Genomic DNA, 23,282 nt, shown 5'->3' on the forward strand with positions numbered 1-23,282 from the left:
AACTTTTCTTTTTTCATTGTGTCAGTAGCTTTCTCTAGATCCTCAAAAAATTCCTCCATTTCTACCTTAGTAGCGCCTTCTGTGGGACCATCGGCACAAATAAGTCTTTGTCCAATTCTCGATTCTGATATTTGTCCACATCACTACTTGACTCTGCCTGCCATTCAAGAAGATAAGCCTTGTATTTTTTGTTGAATACTGTGGCTACTTCTTCTTTTCCTTGATTGTCATCTGCCTGAATGTAACATTTTGTATTTATTGCTCAGAAAGATCTCATTTTGTATTTATTGCTCAGAAAGTTGGGTATCTACCTGGATACTCAACAGGGTGCACTACGAGAAGGTGAGGATTGGACATTAGGTCAGAAGCCCTGGTCGGTTCTCTGCATTTCCTTAAAAGGTATGTGGAGGTCTCCTCTCAGTTATACAGCTTTGATTTAAGCACCTCTCAGGGAATATAAGGAGTAGATATAGTATTCCATACTAAATTTGAGTTTAATCTTGAAAGACAGGTAAGAAAGTCAAGTAGAGTGATGTGAGCAAGTATCAGAATGGGGGGGGGGGAAAACTGGACAATGAGACTTATTTGTGCTTATTGTCCCACAGAAGGTTCTACCAAGAAAGAAATGGAGGAATTTTTTGAGGCATTATAGAAGGCAGCTGGTGCAACGGAAAAGGAAAAGTTGGTCCCTCTTGGAGATCCCTCAATCTTATCTGTGAAAGTTGACTTCACACACTCTTAATACCCAAAATTTATGATTATCTTTCTCTGAGACATGAACATTCATTACACAAACTGGCTCTCTTCTCTAGCTTCACAAGAGGTGAGAGACGAGTGAAATACTGTTGTAGTTAAAGATGTTGAATATACATCCAAATGAATAACTTCTGGATAATACTTTTCACTTCCTAGACTCAGATTTAACATTGCAAAGATATGACAAGATCAGTAATTTGATTAAAAGTAATTTGGTTCTTCATTAGCTGGCTTGAGGAAATCAAAAAAATACTTGCTTCCAAATTCATGTTAGTTCCAATAATTATAGAGCTTTCGAGATACACGAAACAGAAGTGCCTTCATTACCTCTTGTAGATGCCAGAGATTCACCTACCTCCAGTCTCTCCAAACACCTGTCACAGCTTGTAGTACTGTTAGAAAAACATCATCCTTTATAAGCAGTTTTGATTTCATTGAAAAGACAAAAGAACTAAAACCATTGGACCTTCTAGTGAGCTCAGATGTCACAAATTTGTTTCCAAATGTGCTCAGAGATGAAACTTTAGAACTGCTTCAAAATTTTTTTCTTAGCAGAAAAATTGGTGGTAATAATATAAACTTAATTGTGTATTGCTGTCTTAGTATTCTGTATACCACTTGAGAATGCTGAACAGGAATTGATTTTGAATAAAGCTGTCATGGTACTGATTTATAAAAAGGCAAATAAAGCACTTTAAGAAGTATCAAGATATTTTCTTACTAAGTGTGCTAAGAAAAGTTTAGATTAGCCTATTTAAGAAAAGACTGAAAAAAATCCTAAAAAGAAGCTGCAGATAAACAGCAAGAAGAAGGTGGTCAAGAGCAGATTTTTACTTGACAAATAGCATAAATAATATAGTGCTAAGAGAAAAGTTTTTCAAAATGCTACAGTTGTACAGAGCAGTATTAGCTTATAATTAAATTGCAAGTCAGCATTTAGAATTTTAATATACAGCATGATGATAGTTTATTGTAAAATCAGGTGTCAGGCACTGTTTTTCATCATCTGTATGAATCATTATGAAGGAAAATGGTATTAAACTGATATCAGAATTGAAGCTATTGAATTTATAGAACAGTACAGATGATGTTGTACTTATAAATTGAATCTGAGAGTTGGGATTTATATCTAATAAAAACAGTTGATCAGAAGACCACATATAATGAGAGATCTGAGAAAAATTCTAAGAGTAAACATATGACATCACTGGAGAATCTTGTGAAAAGTGAAGATTTAGGGAAAAAACTTGACTTTTTTTTTAGCATTCAGGAATGTATAAGCAGAGCTAATCTAAGATGGTTTGCCACTTAAGCAGAATGAAAAATTAAAAGTTAGCAAGACAGTTATATTTTGGGATGGCTGCGGGAAAAATCCAGAGGAAGACCAAGATGCTGTTGGATTGATGCAATGAGAAGTCATAAATCCATCTACATCTACAGGTGTTAAACGACTGAATATAATATATGGCATTATTAGGTCCTGACAAATAATGAACTTGGATGAAAAGTGTTGATAGGAAGTTAGTAATGTAAATGGCACTCTGAGGGTACATATCAGAAATTTGATGGTGATAATAATAATAAATCCAGTAGTCTTCATTTTTTTTTTTTTTTTAAACTAAAATAACTGTTGTAACAAATTTAGTATGAAAAGCAGCAATGAAAATAGCCAGGAATGTTGAAGAGATCAATTGCATTATCATTGAATAATCTATAGAACAAAAAATATTTCAGTTATGTGGGCACTATGTTTAGTGAAGATGTCAAGTTAAATTTGGACTAATCAAAGCTGGTAGGATGGAGCAAGAAATAGTGAAAACACCAAACTAAGTGTTCAAATGATTAATAACTTAGGGGTCTCACAGTTAAATTAGAAATCTAACAGTTGATTGCAGACTGTTGACCACAGATGTCAGAGTTCTGTGGAAAATTAGATGAGTGAACAGAGATGGCATTGATAACAAATGATATTAAAAATGAAGATATGAGAAAGAGCTTTGTCATCATTAACATTGAAAAGTTAACAAAACACTAGTTTTGCCAAACTTTCTACCTGTAATCCTGTATAACGAAACTAGTATTTAATGTCTGCTGGTAAAAAAAAAAAAGATGCTTATGAAGGTCAAGATCTAGGTGAGTTTTAGAGAAAAATTATTTTAGGCAGTTGTAAACTTGTGCAATTCCCTTATGATATATATTTTAGAAAATATTATATATCATCAAGTCCATCATCAGATCATTTTTGAACTGATGATCTGAAAATGAGCATTTCCTAGATGTGAGGCATTTTATGCTTCCAAATTTATCAGGGAAAAAGAGTCTTTCACACTTGTATTTTCTTGTGTGAGGTTACTTTTTTTTGTCAGTGCATTTTGTGATGTTCCCAAAAAAAATAAAAACCACCTCATACCATCATATCATCAGTATTACTTCTACTTTGTGTGATTGTACCCTTTGATTAATGCTGTTATCATTGTACCTTCTTGCTAGGCAACATTTTTCCATACCTCTTCTGTCCATTGACAATGTTCCTGTACTTACTGCAGCTACTCGTTTTTGGCTGACAGGAGTAGAACTTCACAAAGTATCTTGTTTGTGATAGGTTTCCATCACAGTTCATTCAGATGTGTTCTTTTTTTCAGACTATTGTGTTATGTTGCAATCCCATTAATTATGATCTGCAAAGTTAATGTAGCCTTCCATCAGGCTTTCATTTCAATAACTATCTGCGACTATAGTATTATCATTCGTCTATTTTCTGGTTTGATGATTCTTGACAGTATTCAAAGCAGTTTTAAGTTATGGATTCAAGAGTTGGGTTAGATATAAAGCACACAGTCAAAGAGAAGAGACCACAAATGCAACAGTTCTGATAAAAATTAAGGTCCTGAACAGATGGTGTCACTGGTAGAGTCATATTAAAAATGAAGACGTTAGGAAGGAACATGATATTGTTAGTGTTCAAGAATGCGTAAGTAAGACTGATCTAGGGCAGTATCATCACTTAAACAGAATGAGAGAAGAAAGGTTAGCAAACATCTGTTTTGTTGTCAGGATGAAAGGGAAATAACCCAGAGGAAAACTTAGATCTAGGTAGATTGATTCAGTCAGAAATGCATTATAAGAATAAAATGTTAGATACAACAATATCGGAGCTGACAAGTAATAGACTAATTTGGCAGAAAATTGTTGATAGGAGATTGATAATGTAAACTTATTTCATGTAGTGCTGTCATAGTAGCCTGAACCACCACCACCTTTTGCTAGTACTTATCAGGAAATTGATATCTATCCCACATTTTAGAAGCTTCAAAGCCTATAACACAACATATAGTTAAGTAGAAAGATGGACATATAGTTAAGTAGAAAGACATTTGATATGTTTTTTCGATCAAGTGGAGATTGTAATCCTTAGGAGAGAAAAAATAGTGTGAGGGTAACGGTTCCAAAGAACAGATGCAGATGGAATGAAAGAGGATGATGGGAAGTTGATTCAGCATATTTGAAGCTGGACAGTGAATAAATGTTGAGTAGCATGTGTGTGTATGTTTACTTAAGGGAAAGTGAAGGAATGGCAGCAGCCAATTTAGAAGAACAGTGGCCACAAAAATACTTTAAGGCAGGAACAGAACTGTGAGATGACTGCAGTGAGTCTACAAGAGATGTAGAGATGTCATTAGTTAACTGGACTGTCGTCTTCTTGATAACATCAAGCATTTTTAAGGTTGATTTTAATAAATCATCCCAAGTGTGAGAACAATATTCTAAGATAGGGTTAATTTCAGATAATTATATAGTGATAGAAGTTGTACATGCAGGAAGTAATCTCCAGAACAATAAAGAACAAAGTTTATTGGAGGCAGAGGAGACTATGGAGATGATGTGCTTTATGCTAAGGAAGGTTAGAGATGTAATTCAGCCCAAGGAGAAATCTGATCTTTTGTGGATATCTAGATGACAATAAGTGAAGTAGAACGGATGATGGGAAATTGATTCAGAATGTTTGAAGCTTGACAGGACTGTGTTTTGGAAAACCAGGACGTCCTCTTAAACAATTCAACGATGACTTCTAAGGCCAGAACAGGCCATGCTAGGCCTAAATCCTTGATACGCATGATGATGAAATGTTGCCCTCACACCACTGAAATATGACAAGGAAATCAGTTTTATGACATTATTGAAGATGTTTGTAGTTTGAGATATTTCAGTGCTTATAGCACTGAAATATCTGAAGGGATGATGATGATGATGGATGAATATGAAAGATTATAAAAACTATAGGATGAATGGATGTTGAATCTGGAGCACTGTTTTTTTGGGTGGGGATACGATCGGAACCAGAAAATGTAGAGGGTATTTAGTCTGTTCAGAATTCTTATGATGTTGTTCTGACAAAAGACAAGTTGCTCTTGGTCGCTACTGTCTTTGGTTGATGTTCAGTGCCACTATCTGGTTGGAAATAGATGGAAGCATGGATGTGGTTGCACCCAGTGACACCTCAGCAGGGCACCTAAGTGTTCAACTACTATTTCAGCAGGAGAGATAAGTGTCTTGCACTTGTCTATTCAAAGTGTACTTTGGATTTGCTTAGTCTTTTTGCAGCTGTTGTATGCTGCAGAGTAGACTGAATGTTGATGCTGGAGTTTGGGTATGCATTTGTGGTATGCAGAAATTTTTTTCTAGGCACATTTTTTAGAAAACCAGGGTTTGGAGGGTGGTCTGGAGCTTTGGGTAAAATGAGAAATGAAGCTCTTCGCTCTGAGAATTATTTCAGTTATTCAGCTTGAGGTTTTAGATCAGAAGTGTAAAAACAGTAATCAGCTCAAGTTGAGGAGATGTAGTTTGTACATTTAGCATTGCTCTAATGTCAAACATGTGATACACAGTGAATGGATGAAGATCATTCTGTGGAAAGTGAAGTATGGATGAAGTTATGTTACAAGTTACAATGAGGAGAATTGACATTACAATATATATATTTGTCAAGAGATTTAGTTGGAAAGGAATAAATCCCTACCATTAAAAATGACGTTTTTTAATGGTATTCTGATAGGTAAGAGATGCTATTTGTGAAAGAATATTTCTGATGCCAAATAATTCAGCATATTTTCCAACCTGACCAGTAGATTTTGAGAAAGTGAAGCCATTTTAAGTTGCCATCGTAAGTCCCCAAGAAAGCACACACTATTTTGAGTGCTTGAATTGATAAAATCAAGTGTCAAAGAAAAATAATGAAAAAAGAGTTAGTGGTTGTCAGAATTTCAAAAGCGGTAAAGACAGCAGGAGGATCTCTGAGTTGGGTAGATGCCATTTTATTGGATACTTTGAGCAACCTCCTATAGTGAAATCATTTGCTCCTGCTGTGCAGAAAAGCAATCATGAATTGAAATTCATGGCAAATGTTTTTCATACACTTCCATAATATGGGTTTACATGATTCTTCTATACCAGCATTTCTCAACCTTTCTAAGGCCAAGGACTAGTAAAATGCTGAAAACAATTCTATGGACCACTAAGTTACAGAGGCATAGCTGGGGAAGGGGTGATCCACCCTGGGTGGCACTTTTTTGGTGTTTAAGAAATCTTGCCTTACTGTCTATAAAACAGCAACTGAGTGATGAAATAGACTTCGACAATGTCATCGATGATTTTGCGAATAGAAAAGCAAGAAAAATAAAATTTTAGAATGTTGGAATTAAAGTTTTACTTCAAAAATAAACAGTGTTTTTAATTTCTTTCCCTATACGTCATTTTGACTTTTCGTAATTTTTTTAAAAACCTAAGTAGGAATTACCAACATTTCGAAAAAACTGTGCCATATATAACATAATAAATCTAAAAGCATGTTTTGAATACATATGGAAACATAATTAATTAAATTGGAAGTAAAAAACGATTAAAAGTATCATCATCGAACAAAGTTTTAATTTTTATTAAACACATAAATAATATGATCTAATTATGTTACTACTTACTTTTAATGATATGATTGCGCTTCCCTTGCAGAGTTGCTGGATATCTGGCAAAATTATGGTCAAATTCAGTCGAAGATCAGCACACATACGAAGATGATTTTAATTATTTATTTATTTTTTTTGGTCTTTATTTGAAAGACCGATGAAAATCCTTTCTCACAAAGATTGGTTGTAGAGGTTAGAGAACTGCATGACGATTTTCAATGCTTCTTCAGATAATTCGGGAAATTCACTTCTCACTGAAAGCAAGATCCAAAATCAGGCCAAACCAAGATCACGGAATTGCATTTTAAGTCCACTGTCACTTGAAAGCTCAATTAACTGTTCTTTTTTCAATAATGAAAGGTCGTTCTCATGACTGCAAGCCTGAAATGGATCGCGAACACACAGAAATTTCTTATAAAAGTTATTCGGAAAATGTTTCAAAATTCCGTTTCAGATTTTTGAGGTAGTCACAAATCCTTTCCAGAAACTCAGAATCAAGATAAATATAATTTTCCACTAAAAAGGATTCCAATGTTGGAAAAGATGCAAATTGTCTGTCTTTTACATAATTAATCCATAAAACCAGTTTTTTCTCGAATGCCTTTATTTTGTCGTAGGCATCAAGAACAGTTTTTCCTGAAGGGAAAGATTTAGTTCATTTAATTTCGAAAAAAAGTCTGAAAGATAGGATAGTGTTGATAACCATGCTTCGTCAACAAGGAGTGATGCAAAATCAAAATTATGTTCATTTAAAATAATAACACTTTGTGCCTTAATTGAAATAACCTTATTAGTACTTTGCCCCTTGAAAGCCAGCGAATTTCAGAATGAAGCAAAAGTTGCATATATTCACTGCCCATTTCATCGCAGAGTACTGAAAATAACCTGTTATTTAACAGTCGAGCTTTAATAAAATTAACTAGCTTTACAGCATTATATAGCACAGTTTTAAATTCTGGGCATTCCTTTGGAGGCTAACGCTTTCCTATGTATGAAACAGTGTACCCAATTCATATTGGGAACTACTTCCTTGACCATAGAAACACACCCACTATGTCTGCCTGTAAGGGCAGGAGCTCCATCTGAACAGAAGCCTGTACATTTTTCCTGCTGGATTCCTTTATGTATTATGTAATTATTGAGAGTATGAAATATTTCTTCTCCAGTTGTTCAAGATGGCAAAGTTCTACAAAACAGAATATCATCATGAATGTTGTTATCATGTGCATATCTTACGTAGCATATTAACTGTGCATCACTTGTAACATCAGTAGTCTTGTCTATTTGTAATGCATAATAAGGGCTTTTCTTAACTCTTTCGATTAACTGAGATTCTACGTCACCTGCCATACCATTAATTCTGCGACTGACAGTGTCATTTGAAAGGGGAATCAAATAAACATCTTTTAGTAACTTGTTGTCAAACTTTGTTTTTACCACATCTTTTATAGCTGGAAGTAGCAAATTTTCCCCGATAGAATGTTTTCCTGTTTTCGCTATACACAAACTTAAGAGATGGATGCTTTCGGTGCCTTGCTATTAATGGAACCCATTAATAGCAAGGCATTAATAATTTAATATCCCTAAGCATCGCTGAAAAAATTCAGTTGGCTTATTTTTCACATCATGATGTTTAGTTTCTAAATGTCGTCGTAGTTTCGCAGGTTTCATGCACTCATTCGACAACACTTCATAACACAAACCACATTGAGGTTTCTGTTCACTTTCATCTCCAAGTAAACCCAGATTCCAAATATGAACTGTTATATTTCCTACTGTATTTTTTCTTTTAATTGCTTGTTTCTTCTTCTTTAATAGTATCAGATTTACTCGGCATACAACACTTGTATCACAATTAGGATTAGCATCACCTTTTCATTTGCCCTTCTTTTCAAAGTCCTAGTTCTAAGCCACTTTTCCATTATTAAAAAATGTTTCTAAAAAATATATGAATATATAATACTGGGGTTAACTCAGGACACACTTTGTCCAAGTATCACTTAGCACTTCTCAAGATATACTGAGCCTTGGTTGAAGGAGGGAAACCTTTTATAATAAAAATCAATAAACAACAAGCCGTTGATTGAAATGTGGATAAAACATGTTCCCTTCAAATCTGACAAAACAGTAAGGAAGCAATAAAACTATATTATTGTTCACTTCATTCTGCTGCTACAAATTTAGCTGCAGAATGATGAATAATAAAAAGGGTGAAGTGAACAACAATATAATTTTATTGCTTCTGCCTTTGAACATTCTGACGATATTTATTGTTGTTTTTTTAAGTCTCTATTTGATTTCAATAATTTTTACTTATTCAATTTTAATTTGTTTAGATAATTAATTTAAGTCTGCCTGTGGACCACCTGTCCCATCGTCGTGGACCACAGGTTGAGAAACACCGTTCTGTAATATTATATCGTGAATCAATTGGAGATACCAGTGCACAAGGGAAACCTGAATAACCTCACAGATTTTTTTCTCTCTCTCTCTCTCACTTTTTTTTAAATGTCTTTTTTCGACTCTTTCTTACCATCCTATTACCTGTATAATTTTATATGTGTTGTGAAAGTTCATGTGATTAGTGCTTTGCATCATCTATTATTTAATTAAACATCAATTAGCTATTTCAGATGTAGTCACATATCTGCATTTTTTAAATTATTTGATTTCTTATAATTTATATTTTGTTTAACATTAATAACAGTGCTTCACAGTATAAACAGTACTAGAAGACCAAAATAAATAATTTATTGAGTTACTAATATTTTGCTAGATTTCAAACCATCTTCAAGCGTAAACTGTCATAAAACACACACATACACACACACACACATCATTCAGTTGGATTGTTGCCGAAACATTTTAGATTGTGACTAAAAAGAAATGTCTTATCAAGATGCCCTCTGGGCACCATATAAGGAACAAAGGTCATTCAAAGAAGTCAAGCTAAAATGGTTTTATAATGCCTCTCCAAGATCTTTGGCACATTAATGCACCCATGCTTATTGAGGTTTAGGGGAGTGTTTTGCAGTTATTGATTCTAAAAATAGTCCCTCAGACTATTTCCATTATTATAAACAAGACTAGTTTCATATTGGTAGAGGAACAAATTAGCAGCACTCACATGTAACTTTACAAACTCAGTGTAGGTATCACTTCATGCTAAATCCAGAACTGTGGTTAATCATATATGGCATCTTCAAAACTGCAATGTCTCATGAATTTGAAAAAGTCAGAAACTAGCACATGAAAAAATCAGAACTCTAACAGTGAAAAGTATCCTGGCCACAGCTGTAACTCTTGTTACAGTTACATTATCTTTAATGTAGTAGCAAATTTATTGTTACAGCCACTTACAAAATACAGTCAACACTCTGATTCGAGATCATAATTTTGCCATCATCACTCCTGGACAGGTTCTTGTTCATGACTAGCATTGAATGTGGAATCTACAATTTATCTTCCACACTGCCTAATGACATTAGTTTTGATATAGCTAGCATTCTGATAATGCTAGCTTTCCCTTCTGAAGAGCAACACTCCATCAACAATAATAACAGCCTTAAAAAATATACAACAAAAAAGAATTGTTATAACTAGAGCAGATAAGGATAATGCCACTGTCATAATGAATCATATAGAATGTAACAGAAAAATGAACAATAAAATACTCCTCCATTGGTCCTACAATCTCAAGGAGAGGGGGGATGTATAAATTAATTTTTAAAAAGTTATATCTTGACCCAAAGAAATTATCAAAATACTAAAACCATACCATTGTTAAACCACCTAGATATATGTGGTCGAAAAATTCACAAACCAATACTTCCCTCTCTCTTGCCCCATCCATGTGTACAACTTTGCCCTATAGTTCATAAGCATAGACATTTCACCTACAAACTTGCCAACCAGTTAGCAAAAAGTTATGATCATAACTAGATATGATCAGCTTATGTGTTCCTTCATTATTTATGAATGTTATTTATTTCTTTGCATATCATTGGCAGAAACTTGTGACCTTAAGAAGCCACATTTTCCCCTAACTTCTATGAATTATTCACATTTACCACACATTCAGGTTATTTTGTATATGACTGCAGTGGTTTCCCCTTTCCCCCAAGCTTACTTCTGCCAAAAAAAAAAAGTACTCAGCATTCCTACACACAAACACCAATTTGCTGTGATGTTCTTACTATTTGGTTTCCTGGCCTAGGCATATTAGTTATTTTTCAGAGTATTTAAAGTCATTATGCAAAAATAATAGAAAAAGAAACATTGCTGTGTTTCCTTCTTTAGGCACACATTGCTCAATTAACACATGGGGTTAATTGAATTACATCCCTTTCTGTTCATAAAAATTGCATATGCACTGGAAGGTACTTTACATAAACAGTCATGCCACATCCATCCCAAGAGTACAGCATTCTCATAACCCATACACACAGAGCTAGGGCTATTTGTTCTAATGATTCAGCTCTTGCTACAGAATTCGATTATCTTCCCAAGACTTTTTTTTTAGCCAATGGCTACAGCCCATATAAACTACACAAAATACTGCATGCCACCCTATTCCTCATGCACCTGACACATAAGATCACAAAACAATTTCTATCCCCTATATTTGAAACAATAGCTGAAGTTTTTCATAATATAATCTCCAATGCCACTTTCAAACCACATATTTAAGTCACAACCTTCATCCATTCACTGAAGGATCAGCTTCATTCTCTTGAACTTTGAAGTATATGATTCCTTGTGCCTACTTGGACAGGCCTGGTTAACATCTACATCGAAGAATATCAAAACTACATTTTGCTGTCATCTGTATGGGAAGTCAGGACTTAGACTGTGCTTTGGATATTTCTTCACACAGGTTTAAATGGAAGAAGACAGCTGTACTGCATAAAAGTCACTCTGAGAGACTGTTTTTAGAATCAGAAACCTTATGAAATGCTCCACCAACATCAGTAATTATGTCTGTATTAATTTGCCAAAGATCAGAAGACAATCTTTCTAGGACAACATTTAGCTTGACGTCTTTGAATTAACTTTGTTTCTTATCTGTGCTGTAGAGAGGTACTTTGATAAGACATTAGTTCCTTTTCAATTTGAATTATTTCTAGTAAAATATTAGTAACTCAACAAAGTACTTATTTATTTTGTTCCACTGGTGTTTATACTGTGAAGCTCTGCAATGAATAACCATCGACACATAAGCCTACCATTATGTTTATTAATAGGTTATGACGAATACCATGGAATCCCTTCATTCAGTGTTCAGTGCTTCCTTTCTGAAAGGCAATGGTGTGCCTCCTTCTCATACTCCTGAGGTAGCTTCCCTTCACAACAGTGCCCTTTTAGCATGGAGTTTGCTGCTTACAGTTTTGTCTACTAACCAAATACTAGAGATAGCACACATGTAGGTTTTTGCATGGTTTTTTTTGCATAGTTTATATATATATATATTATTATTATTATTATTACTTGATACCTCCAGGGAGTCCAAAGACTCATCGAGGGAGGGCATCTACACTTCAGCTCTCTATCTCCACCACACACAACTACACCAACGCCATCTACTGCACCACTACTAGTATTTTTACAGACAATCACAAACATCCAAGCCCACAGTGGGATTTGAACCCGCAGCCTTTTGACTGGAGAGAGGATATGCTAACCACTCGGCTAACCAGGCCGGCATATGTAAATACATTTGGAAATGTAACCATGAAAGATTGCAAGCTTATAGTACAATAGGCAAGATGAAGATAAAATGATTTGGAAACTCTGCTCTCAAGACCAACCATGGAACTTTTTAGCAATTGTCTCTCACTCCTTGTGGTGAAATTCATCTTACTTGTACTTAAACATTCACGAACATACATTCCCACAGTTGGATTCAAAACCATAACCAAGTTGTCGAAAAAGCATATGCATTATCCACTCGGCCAACCATGCTGGCAAAGCTGCTTTTATTATAGTATTTTATAACACACTGCTTTAAACTGAAACTTGAGAAATAGCCTACTTCACTTTTTTCAGTTGTAGCACAGCTCCTTCAAGTGTTTGATTTCATTAATGTTGTTAAATTTAGGATTACCTCTTAATAGTACTCTTTGAAAATGAGAAAAAAAAGTGATGAGAATGTTGGTTCACTTGTCAGCTATGGTATTCTTTTTTTTTTTTTTTAATTTATTTTTATTTTATTTTTTTTGCCTGTGCAGAATGCATTTTGTTACCTGAGCCATTATTACACATTCATCTCCAAGGAATCTGAAGATGCATCATAATAGACCCTCACACTAACTACAGCGCCTGTCTAGTTCTCAGCAAGTGTGTTGTGGTCACACTTCCTATCCCAATGGCTTTAACAGGCCTTTAAGGCCCACAACCTTCCAAGCATGCTTAGATTTCGTAACCGAAATACGAGGATAGAATGGTCACTCCTATGCCTCAAGGTATTCTTGGCTGTATCCCTGTGTGTTCACGGGGCCGGTTTGCCTGCTTGCGGGATGAAAAACACCAGATAAACTGGCGGAAAAAAACCCTACTGCCCGCGCCCAAGACCGGCTAACTTGGCTATGGCTGAGGAAGATCCTTAAGCTCCTCACGTCTCCGACGGGAATCGAACCCAGGACACTCCTTCCCCAGGCATATGGTTGCGAAGCGCAAAGCCACTAGGCTAACCGCGCGGACGTTGTGGTCACACTTGCCTCATGCTAACCACAACACAATTTCTTAAGCATCTCTTTTATAAAACCTTTTTAGGAACTTATGTTTCTATCATATCTCCTATTTTTCATATACCTTCAGTCTGTCCTCATAGGGAGTAAGTAACACATTCACACAAAACCCATTCATTTTGGTTACTCATCTCTGAATCCTCCTCCCATACTCTCTCTCTCACACTTGCACAGATTTGACATTTTCACATGATCAAATCTGTATGCAGTAGTCCAGAAGTAGTTATGTCAAAGCTTTAATAATAATAACCTCCTTTTCCTAGCTTATCATTGTTTCTTAATATCCAAGCAAATCCTTTTGGGTTTACAAATGCATAGTTGCTAAGCCCATTTTTTTTTTTTTTGGAGAAAAACTAGTTTACTGTTCTTCTCCTTTTTAAGTACATTTCAAAAAATTGCTCTTTAACAGTAATAACTTTTTTTTTTTTTTTTTAATAAAAAAAAAAATGTTATTATGCAGTTAGGACTTAGAGTACTTAGATCATAACATAAATGTTACTCGGTATCATTTTTTGGCTAGATGGAGGAGCACGGGGAATCTCTACATTTTGGAAACATTGTGCGAAATTTGAATGGCCATTTCCCATATAGTTGATAGAAAAAGATCAATTTTCTAGCCGCTTCCTAGTCTCAACTTTACATACGAACTTTAATTTTTTTTCTGTGGAGTTGTGAAAAGGATAAAGTGCACATTTCAAAAGTGATTTAGTTAAAAGACCAAGTTATTCAGAAAATTTGGAACATAGATAACAGGAGTTGAATTTTCAGCATTATATCTCACAGTCAGCTGCATGCTGAGTTATATTGAACTTGTTCATTTTAAATAAAAAAATCTCTGCAATCACATCTTATCCTAACAATATGGTATCCTCAAAACACTTGCACAAACTAAGGTATTTGTTCAAATGATATAGTCCTTGAAACTGATCGCCACTAACTTTGCAATACTTTTTTTAGCCAACAGCTAAAAAAAGTGTTGCAAACTTACCCAATTATATGCACCCCCCCCCTCCCTCCCTCTCAAAAATCTCTCCTGCAGCCAATGCACAAGATCACAACAAAATCATTCACAGTCCTTATATTCAGGTTACATAAGAAATAGCTCAAGTTTTCTGCACATATGATCTCCATGCCACTTTCAAACTACTCATTCATCTAGCTACTTTCATCCATTCAGAAGATCAACTTTAATGTTTTATGAGTATATAATATTACAGTATATAATGTTCCTTTTGCCTGTAGCCTACTTTGGATGGACTGGTTGATATAAATATCAATATGTCAATCTTGAAGGACACAAAAATTACATCTGCGATCATCTGTATGGTAGGTCGTTATTGGCAGAGACCACACTCTGAATACTCTTTCACAGAGAATTAAACTGAAGACATGAGTAGCACACAAAAGTTGTTACAGATCTGAGAGAATATTTTTTAGAATAAGCATCATCTATGAAGCATTCTGCCAACCTCAACAAGTATGGCCACATTAATTTGCCAAGGGTCCCATGTAAAGGCATCAGTTTTTTTTTTTTTTTTTCTCCTCCTTTTTTTTTTTCAGTTACAATTTGGAATTAAGTGATTTAGTTGAGTGCTATATGCTTGTCACAGTTGCAGTTTTGTGCTGAAGATGCTGGTAGAAAAACCAGTAAAATATTAAGTTCAATAAATCAATTTTATTTTTTCTCGTCTTGGTGTTGTTTATACCATGAAGCATTATTATGAATAACTAGTGCGTAAGTCTTTCTATACCAATGCATATGCGATTTATGCCATGCACAGATGAATCATCTTAATTATACATACACTCTGAGGTCAGATGGATTTTTTCTCTTCTGTAATAACCACAGGCTACATTATAACACATATATACAGAAGTTTTAAATTTGTATACCCCCCCCCTTGCACACACATACAAAAATCTTTTAAATTATTGGGTATTTATTTATGTGTTTATCAGTTCTCTTTATAAGTTTCCCCTTCTGCCTTACACTCTCATTCATGCACTATTCTTGTCACTGGATTAAGTTCATGTATAATTCTTTCTACTCTTCAGTAATTTGATGTACTGCCTAAATGTGGAATGCCTGTAGTACTGTCACAAGGATGTTGCAACATTTGCTCTTCAATTAGAAAAACGTGTTAAATCCTTATCCAAAGCATGAAAAATCTATAGGGCTTTTCATCAAAAGGCAAGTTACCTGCTTTCATATGGAGGTGGCAGGATTTTTTTTACTGGAAAATTGGGATCTTCATCCCTAAAAATATGCAGTGGCAGGAAAAACATAGTTAACAGACAGTATATTGGCATCCTATCCTTATTTGCTTCATCCACCATAATTTCAACCAAACCACTCAAATATGGAAATTCTTAATAAATGGTTGCTTATATACAGTCAACTTTCGCTATAACACATCTCAACGATCTGTTTTTATCCCAGCAGACATGATGCTATTCTAAAAGAAATTAACTGTTTCTATGAGTTTGTTATAGTGAGAGTTGAGTGTATCCTGAAACCAATAAATCCTGTTCCTGTATGTATTTTGGTGTTGATTGAAAACGCAATGCTGCAGTTCGTGGCATGTCTACCAGTAATGAAAACAGAAAGCACAATATAGTTTCTTTAATTGCTAAATTCCTGTTATACACCTTCTGGGGTGTACAGGATACCATGATAAGTTTACATTTTTACTAGCTTCCTGTATTCTTTTCTCCACCTGTATTGTGTGCTTATCAGATCAAAACCTGATTGAGTCCCAAGTCTATGACTGCCAGAGACAGAATTCTATGATGGTTGGATCATAGCCACCAAGTCAGAATTGCAACTGGAGAAGTCCAGATTTCATCGATTCTTAGTTTTTATGTCAAAGCAAATGAATCTACTTTGTCATTTGGATGCCAACAGCTGTCTCTGTTATATGCAACCAGAATAAAATCTCTGCTAGACCATCCTATATGGCCAACTATTTTCTGTCTACAGTGGGAGAATTTGTACCTTGTTCGTGAGACTGCTATATGTCCTTTTGGTTTGGGAACAAAAGCATCCTTAGAAGCTCTAGATATCAGGGTAGCTAACATTACACGGGCACTACCACCATGGCATTCCTACGTACTAGTATGGCTTTCTTTGTGCAGGCTACCCAGGTATTCCATCCCTCCTGCTGTCAGAAATGTGTGTACAGAAATAATTATGCAATGCTGAATACGGTTTCACAGGTTTCAAATCTGAATGGGTTGGTAATGACATTATGTAAGCATAACTGTGGGTCCAAAAGGATGTTGAAATTTGAATGTACAAGAATGTCTCACTTGTAATTTTTAGCTAAGCCAGACTGACTAATGCCAAAAACTTTCCTTTATTCTTTCTCTTCTTTCCTTTCCTTTATTTCTAATACTCTTCTCTTTAAAAATTTTATCAACGCTTTCTCATAATCTGTAAGTGTTATGAATGTCTGTAAATTAAGTTCTCTTCTTTTTTCAATAATTTGATTCATGACATTATCTTTGCATTATTCTTCTTGCCTATCTACTTTGTTCTTCAGTTGTTTGTAATATTTCTGAATCTTTTATTCAAAATTTTATTATGTATTTTGGAGGCTATATTTAATAATCTTATTCTTGTATCATTTCCACAGTAATATCCAGGGCTTGACAAATTATGCAAAATTCTACTTGTCCAAAACTCTTTTTTTAATGATATGTCCAAATCATCCAGTGTGAGACAACCATCCTGCCAATTGAATCTTGTCAAAGTTCCACATTGGGTTTCTAGAATAGGTTTCCAGACTGTAAAAAATGAAAATACAAAAAAAATTAATATGTCCACCCACGGTACGAATGTACTATAGGCTTAAAAAACCTGTCTTGAGTGGAAGGCACATAAAAAAAAAAAAAAATAAATAAATAAAAAAGTCTATTTCCACAGCTCATTTGGTATAGATGAACCTAGTGGTTGGAAAGACCCAGGTTTGAATCTCATCTATGATGAGAGGAACCTTTATGAGATGTTTTCAATCAAATGGCGAATTACAATCAAAAAGCCCTCCACCTCATAACTGAGGTGGAGGGCTTTTTCTCCCAGAAACTGAAGTTTTTCATCCCTCAAAACAGGTAAACTGGCTGCAAGATGAAAGAGATCAAAGTCTAGCCATCTTATCTTGCTACTGCACATTATTATAATGCACACAATTATTATTTTTTATTTGTTTTCTTTTATTTTTTTGAGTAAATAAAAAAAAAGTTCACTTACGGAAAATACACCTCCCCAATGCTTTCAGTTCCTTAGTACTGAGAGTTTTTGCTCTCTTAGGTTTCTACCTGATCTCTGATGAAAGCCAATGAGTTTGAAACAGCTGTCAGATCAGTAAAATCTTATCAACATGGACCAATAGAAGGAGAATATACTTTGAGTGTTTGTGCTTCCTATAAGGTTTGATTAGGGTAACTCATAGTATGGTGGCGAGCATATTCCCACAAGCTCTCTAATCATTTTTCGCACGAAACGTTCATAGTTTTTTTATTTGGCTTTGAAATGATGTTGGATTTAATATCCACTTAATTTATATAATATGAAAAAAATATTCCATTTTCCAGTCCATAACTACTTGCCGCAGGCAAGTCATCAAGCATATTTGTTGAGCCATGGTCATATATGTTTCCTTTCTTAAATATGGATATATTATTATTATTGTCCGCGCGGTTAGCCTAGTGGCTTTGCGCTTCGCAACCATATACCTGGGGAAGGAGTGTCCTAGGTTCGATTCCCGTCGGTGACGTGAGGAGCTGAAGGATCTTCCTCAGCCATAGCCAAGTTAGCCAGTCTTGGGCATGGACAGCAGGGTTTTTTCCTCAGTTTATTCTGGGGTTTTTCATCCCGCAAAGCAGGCAAACTGGCCTTGAGAACTTAACATTACAGGCCATAGGATATACCGGGGCATAGGGCTGACCACCTTATCCTGTAAACGGATTGAGGTCCGATGATCAATGGACCCTCGACACCGCAAGGTAAAAGAGGGTATAAAGAAGATGAGATGAGAGATATTATTATTACATGACACCTCCGGAGATTCAAGGGACTCATCGAGGGAGGGCACCTGCTCTACAACTCTGTCTTGACCAACAACAACCATTGTCATTTACACCATCACTAGTATTTTCACAGACAATCGCAAACATCCATGCCCATGCCTGGATTCGTACCTGCAGCCTTTTGGCTGGAGAGGCAGATACGCTGACCACTCGGCCAACCAGGCCAGCAATATAACTTGAACTTTTAACCAATATGATAGTACTTCATATTTCCTAGGTATTTATTGCTGTCACTTAAGGATCTTTGAAGTAAATATTTTCCACTTTGCTTACAAAACTGTTTATGCTATTCAATCCATTTGCTGTTGCTTTTCTATTTTTTGATACCTTTATTGTTTCATTTAGTTCTTTACTTTATATTGATTTCTTCACTTGTTTTCTATTACCAACTTTGGAGCATACCATAATTCTTACAAATGTTCTGTCTTGTAAGAATTGTTTCTCTTGTGTTATTTCAATTTGTGGTATAACTTACTTGATTATTTAATTTCCTTAATATTTGTAGGATATTTCTACTTTTCCACATGTATCATCTATTGTATTAATCAGATTGTCCCAAGAACTGTATCTTCATTCCAGATTTATAATAGTTTTTTTTAATATTTTATTTTCTTTTCAAGCACTTCAGAAGCTGCCTTATGTGAATTATCTTCATTAAAGTTTTCTATTCTCCATCCATATTTTATTTTGGTGTCTTTTAGATACATTTTGTTGTGATTGGTATAGTATTTTACTTTTTTCTTGTAATAGGATATAAGTTTCTTTTCTAAAGAAGATACTGGTTATTTTTAAATTTTTGAAAATATAAAAATCCAACAGTTCTTGACCATTATTATTTATGTAACTTTCTCTGTATTTATCTCAAACATTTCAGATTGGATAAATTCCAATGGAAGTTTTATGTAACCAAGTTTGTAGTATGTATGGTTTCTTAAGGTGAGCCAGATTCCAGGAATTTTATGTATACAGAACAACCTCATTCACTTAGTCATGAAGAGGTTATTTTGGTGACCTATGTATCATCATGGAGGCTTTTGTCATTGGCATGAGAGCAACTTTTAAGTCATATTGCCTTAACACATTAGCAGTTTTATCCACCTTTTTTATGTAAGGTAAAGAAACTGTACCTTTATAGTTAAGTTTCAGTTTTTGCTTGATGCTTTTGTTGTACTTCCTGTTGGAAGTAATGCTGTGTATAATTTTAAATGTTAGCTGTGTGTCCCCTGAAGAACAACTGCCATAGGTTCGATTATAGTTGCAGACTTGAACTTTTTTCTCTGTTGGTTTACCAAGTTAGTTCAGTCTCTGTCACAGGCAAATTGAATTTTCTTCTTGAAAACTGGTTTTTGAACCCTACCTCTCAAAAATTGACTATAGAACTCACAGTATTTCAGGCATAATATATACCTGTTAGGACTATGAGGTGGCAGCATTGGTCTAATGTGATTTCTTCTCTGAAAGTTTGATTCATTGATATCTTCATGTTCATTACCAGCAAATGCTGAAGAGTGGGTCCCCTTTCAATCTTAAAAAAGTTAGAGCTGAAGGAGCTGTTCCTCTTGGAACTAAAAGCCGTTTGAAGATTTATTCCATTTTTACTGTGTGTGTGTGTAAAAATGTGATGGAAAGTTCCTGCAAACATTTTAGGAATGTTCGCTATGTCAGTTTGGTTAAACATAATCAGATATATCCCTTTTCAGAATTAAACTTTTGCAGAGCTCAGGATAAGTTTTAAAGAAAACAGTACTGTTGTTAAACATCAAACACATTAGACTCACAAAACAAAATTATAGTAATTATTAATAAATGTCCTTGAGATTCTCTGCACTGCTCAGCATGCAACTGTGGTGATTGGGTAACTTACAAAATGGACTTGGAGTAATTGCATATCTAACGTGCCACTATAAAAATACAGTAAAGCAGTATGTGCTGTGAGTGTTGTGCATAGTTTTTTCTTGTACTTTTCAGGAGTTTGAGAGTGTTTTTATATTGCTCAAAAATACATTCTGGCATAATTTTGTAACACATTGCTGCTGTAAATGCAATGAATAACTATTAATGTTGAATGTTATCATTAAATTGTCATTTACGGAAAAATTAAAATAAATATACTGTGATGCATTTTACACTAACTACAAACCTCATTATAATAAAACCCACATTGAAACCACATTGTGGTTTCAATTGGGTTTTGTGTGTGTAATTCACACACACAAAAATAAATGAATAATTCTGGTCAGTTTAATTAATCTGAAGCAAATTTAGCTAAATACAGATAAACCTCGCTTAACACAATTAATTAATCCATGAATTAATGCATGCTAAGTGAAATTGCATTAAGCGAATACAATAATCATCATCATGCGTATCAAGGATTTAGGCCTAGCATGGCCTGTTCCGGCCTTAGAAGTCATCGTTTAAGAGGATGTCCTGGTTTTCTTTTTCCTAATGGCTTGTACTTTAAGGCTTGTTTTGGTAATCTTTCTGTTTTCATTCTTTATGTTTATATTTTTTAATTTTTTCTATTACTGGTTCTTGGTTTAATTCTTTCATAATATCTTCATTTCTTTTGTGATCAAATAGGGTATACTTTGCAGTTTTTCTCATAAACTTCATTTCTGCTGTTGTTAATCTTTGTTTATCTTTTTGTTTTATTGTCCAGATTTCGCTTCCATACATTAAGACTGGTAGGGCTAATGCATTATATACTTTTAGCCTGGTTTGTTTTTGAACTAGGTTTGGTTTAAATATAGAGTTAATTACACCTGTTATTTTTAAGTATTTTGTTGCAATTTTTACATTTATATCTTTTTCATTTTCATATGTGATCATACATCCTAGGTAGTTAAATGAATTCACCTGTTCTAAGATCTTGTTAACTAATACTATTTTAGTTCTTGCTGGATCTTGTCCTTTAAAGGCCATAGTTTTTGATTTTTCCATTGATATTATCATACCATAATCTTTGGATATCTCATTTAGATTTAAAATAGCTTTCTGTAAGTTATCTTCAGCATTTGTAATTATTATTTGGTCGTCGGCAAAGAGGAGAGTGTTTAAGTTAACTGTAGGAGAAAGTTTAATTCCTTGATGTAAATTTTTATTCCATTTTATTATTATTTCATTTAAGTAGATATTAAAAAGAATTGCTGAGAGGGGATATCCCTGTCGGACCCCTTGGTTTATCTCTCTCGTATATGATAGTTCGTGATTTAATCTTATTTGTATTTGATTATTTTCATATATACTTGTGATAGCTTTTAGGATATTATTTGGTATTTGTCTTTCTTTTAATATGTTAAATAATATGTTTCTTTTAACTTTGTCAAATGCTTTTTCAAAGTCAATAAATGCAATATGTGTTTCTAAATTATATTCTCTTCTTTTCTTTATTATTAATTTTAGGCAAAAAGCCAGGTCTATACATGATTGTCCTTTTCTAAATCCATTCTGTACTTCTAGAATAAAGTTTTCAGAATATTACATTAGTTTGTTATTTAAGATTCTGCTATATATTTTGTAACAGGAATTTAGTATACTGATACCTCTATAGTTTTTAGGGTCATCTCTATTACCTTTCTTAAAGATGGAATCACAATTGCTTTTTTCCATTCTATTGGGGTGAGGATACCAGTTGAGTAAATTTTATTTAAAAATAATAAGAGTCTTTCTTTGAATCTTGTTCCTGCATATTTATATAGTTCTGAACCTAGCTTATCTACAATAAACAATAGGAATAATTATAATTCATCTCAGTTAGCATAAATTTTGAAAAAAAAATTATAGTATAAGCTATATTAGAGGATAAAATCATCAAAGTTAATAAAAATCAATTGCTTAAATTTTTATTTAATGTCTAAACATATCATTGAGCTACTTTTTCACAAAAAAAAATTAGTAAACATGTTTGAATCGTGCTCGACTTTTTCATCTTGTCATACAATTTGTAATAGCTAATGATCACCTTTTCAAGATTTTGGTATACTTCAACACTTCATTCCATATCAGGATCAGCATAAGACAAAATTTCCTTAGCATACTCTATGTGATTGAAAACTACCTGCTGTTCTTTTGCAGTTCACTTCTTAGTAGTAACATTCTCTTCTTGTTCGCACTCTTTATCTTCTTCATATTCACACTGTTCTTCTAGTTGAAGATCGTTCTTGCTTAACTGTTCTGAATGGGAATTGAACAAGTTTCTTACATCTTCATTATTCAGTTCATTAAATCCAAGTCATTTTCCAATTGTGCTGATTTCTTCAATAATGTTAAATCTTGGATTTTGCACACAATGAACTAACATAGGCTTGAGTTTAAAGTCGCCTTCTGCATTACCCCCTAATAAAAGTGTAAGACGATCTTTAGATACTTTTGTATCCTGGTTGAGATGCTTCAGTTTTAGCTAGGAAAGTTTTTGTTGGCATGTGCTTCCAAAAGAGACCAGTTTCGTCAACATTGAATATTTACAGATCATCATAATCACCCTTCTGAATTATCCTTTGCAATTCTTCAGGAAACTTTGCCACAGATTCCCCAGTTATTCTTACGGTATGCAGTCAGCTCGATTTTACGAACACACCGACACTCACGTCAGTGTGTTTGGTTTTGTTCGAGTGCTGTGAATCCACTATTTAGCATGTATTGTAATTTTGATAAATTTACTCTCTAATTCAAAGTTTTTTTTTTTTTTCCAGTTGTGTTGTGGTGTTTATTTAATAATTAGTTAATATGG

General features: G+C 34.2%; 1 protein-coding gene across 3 annotated transcripts in view; it reads left to right on the top strand.

The window, feature by feature from the left end:
* Positions 1-23,282, top strand: part of Ifrd1 (Interferon-related developmental regulator 1) — a 161,525-nt gene that overhangs the window by 99,292 nt on the left and 38,951 nt on the right. For all 3 annotated transcript variants that reach the window (XM_090415929.1, XM_090415931.1, XM_090415932.1), the window contains one exon: positions 11,960-12,138. In XM_090415929.1, the coding sequence (XP_090272055.1) occupies positions 11,960-12,138 (179 nt within the window). The remainder of the gene's footprint in view (positions 1-11,959; positions 12,139-23,282) is intronic.

The sequence above is a fragment of the Typopeltis vanoorti genome, chromosome 3, assembly GCF_054136105.1.
Source record: "Typopeltis vanoorti isolate ZY-2024b chromosome 3, IOZ_Tvanoo_1.0, whole genome shotgun sequence".
In the NCBI taxonomy this organism is placed as follows: domain Eukaryota; kingdom Metazoa; phylum Arthropoda; class Arachnida; order Uropygi; family Thelyphonidae; genus Typopeltis; species Typopeltis vanoorti.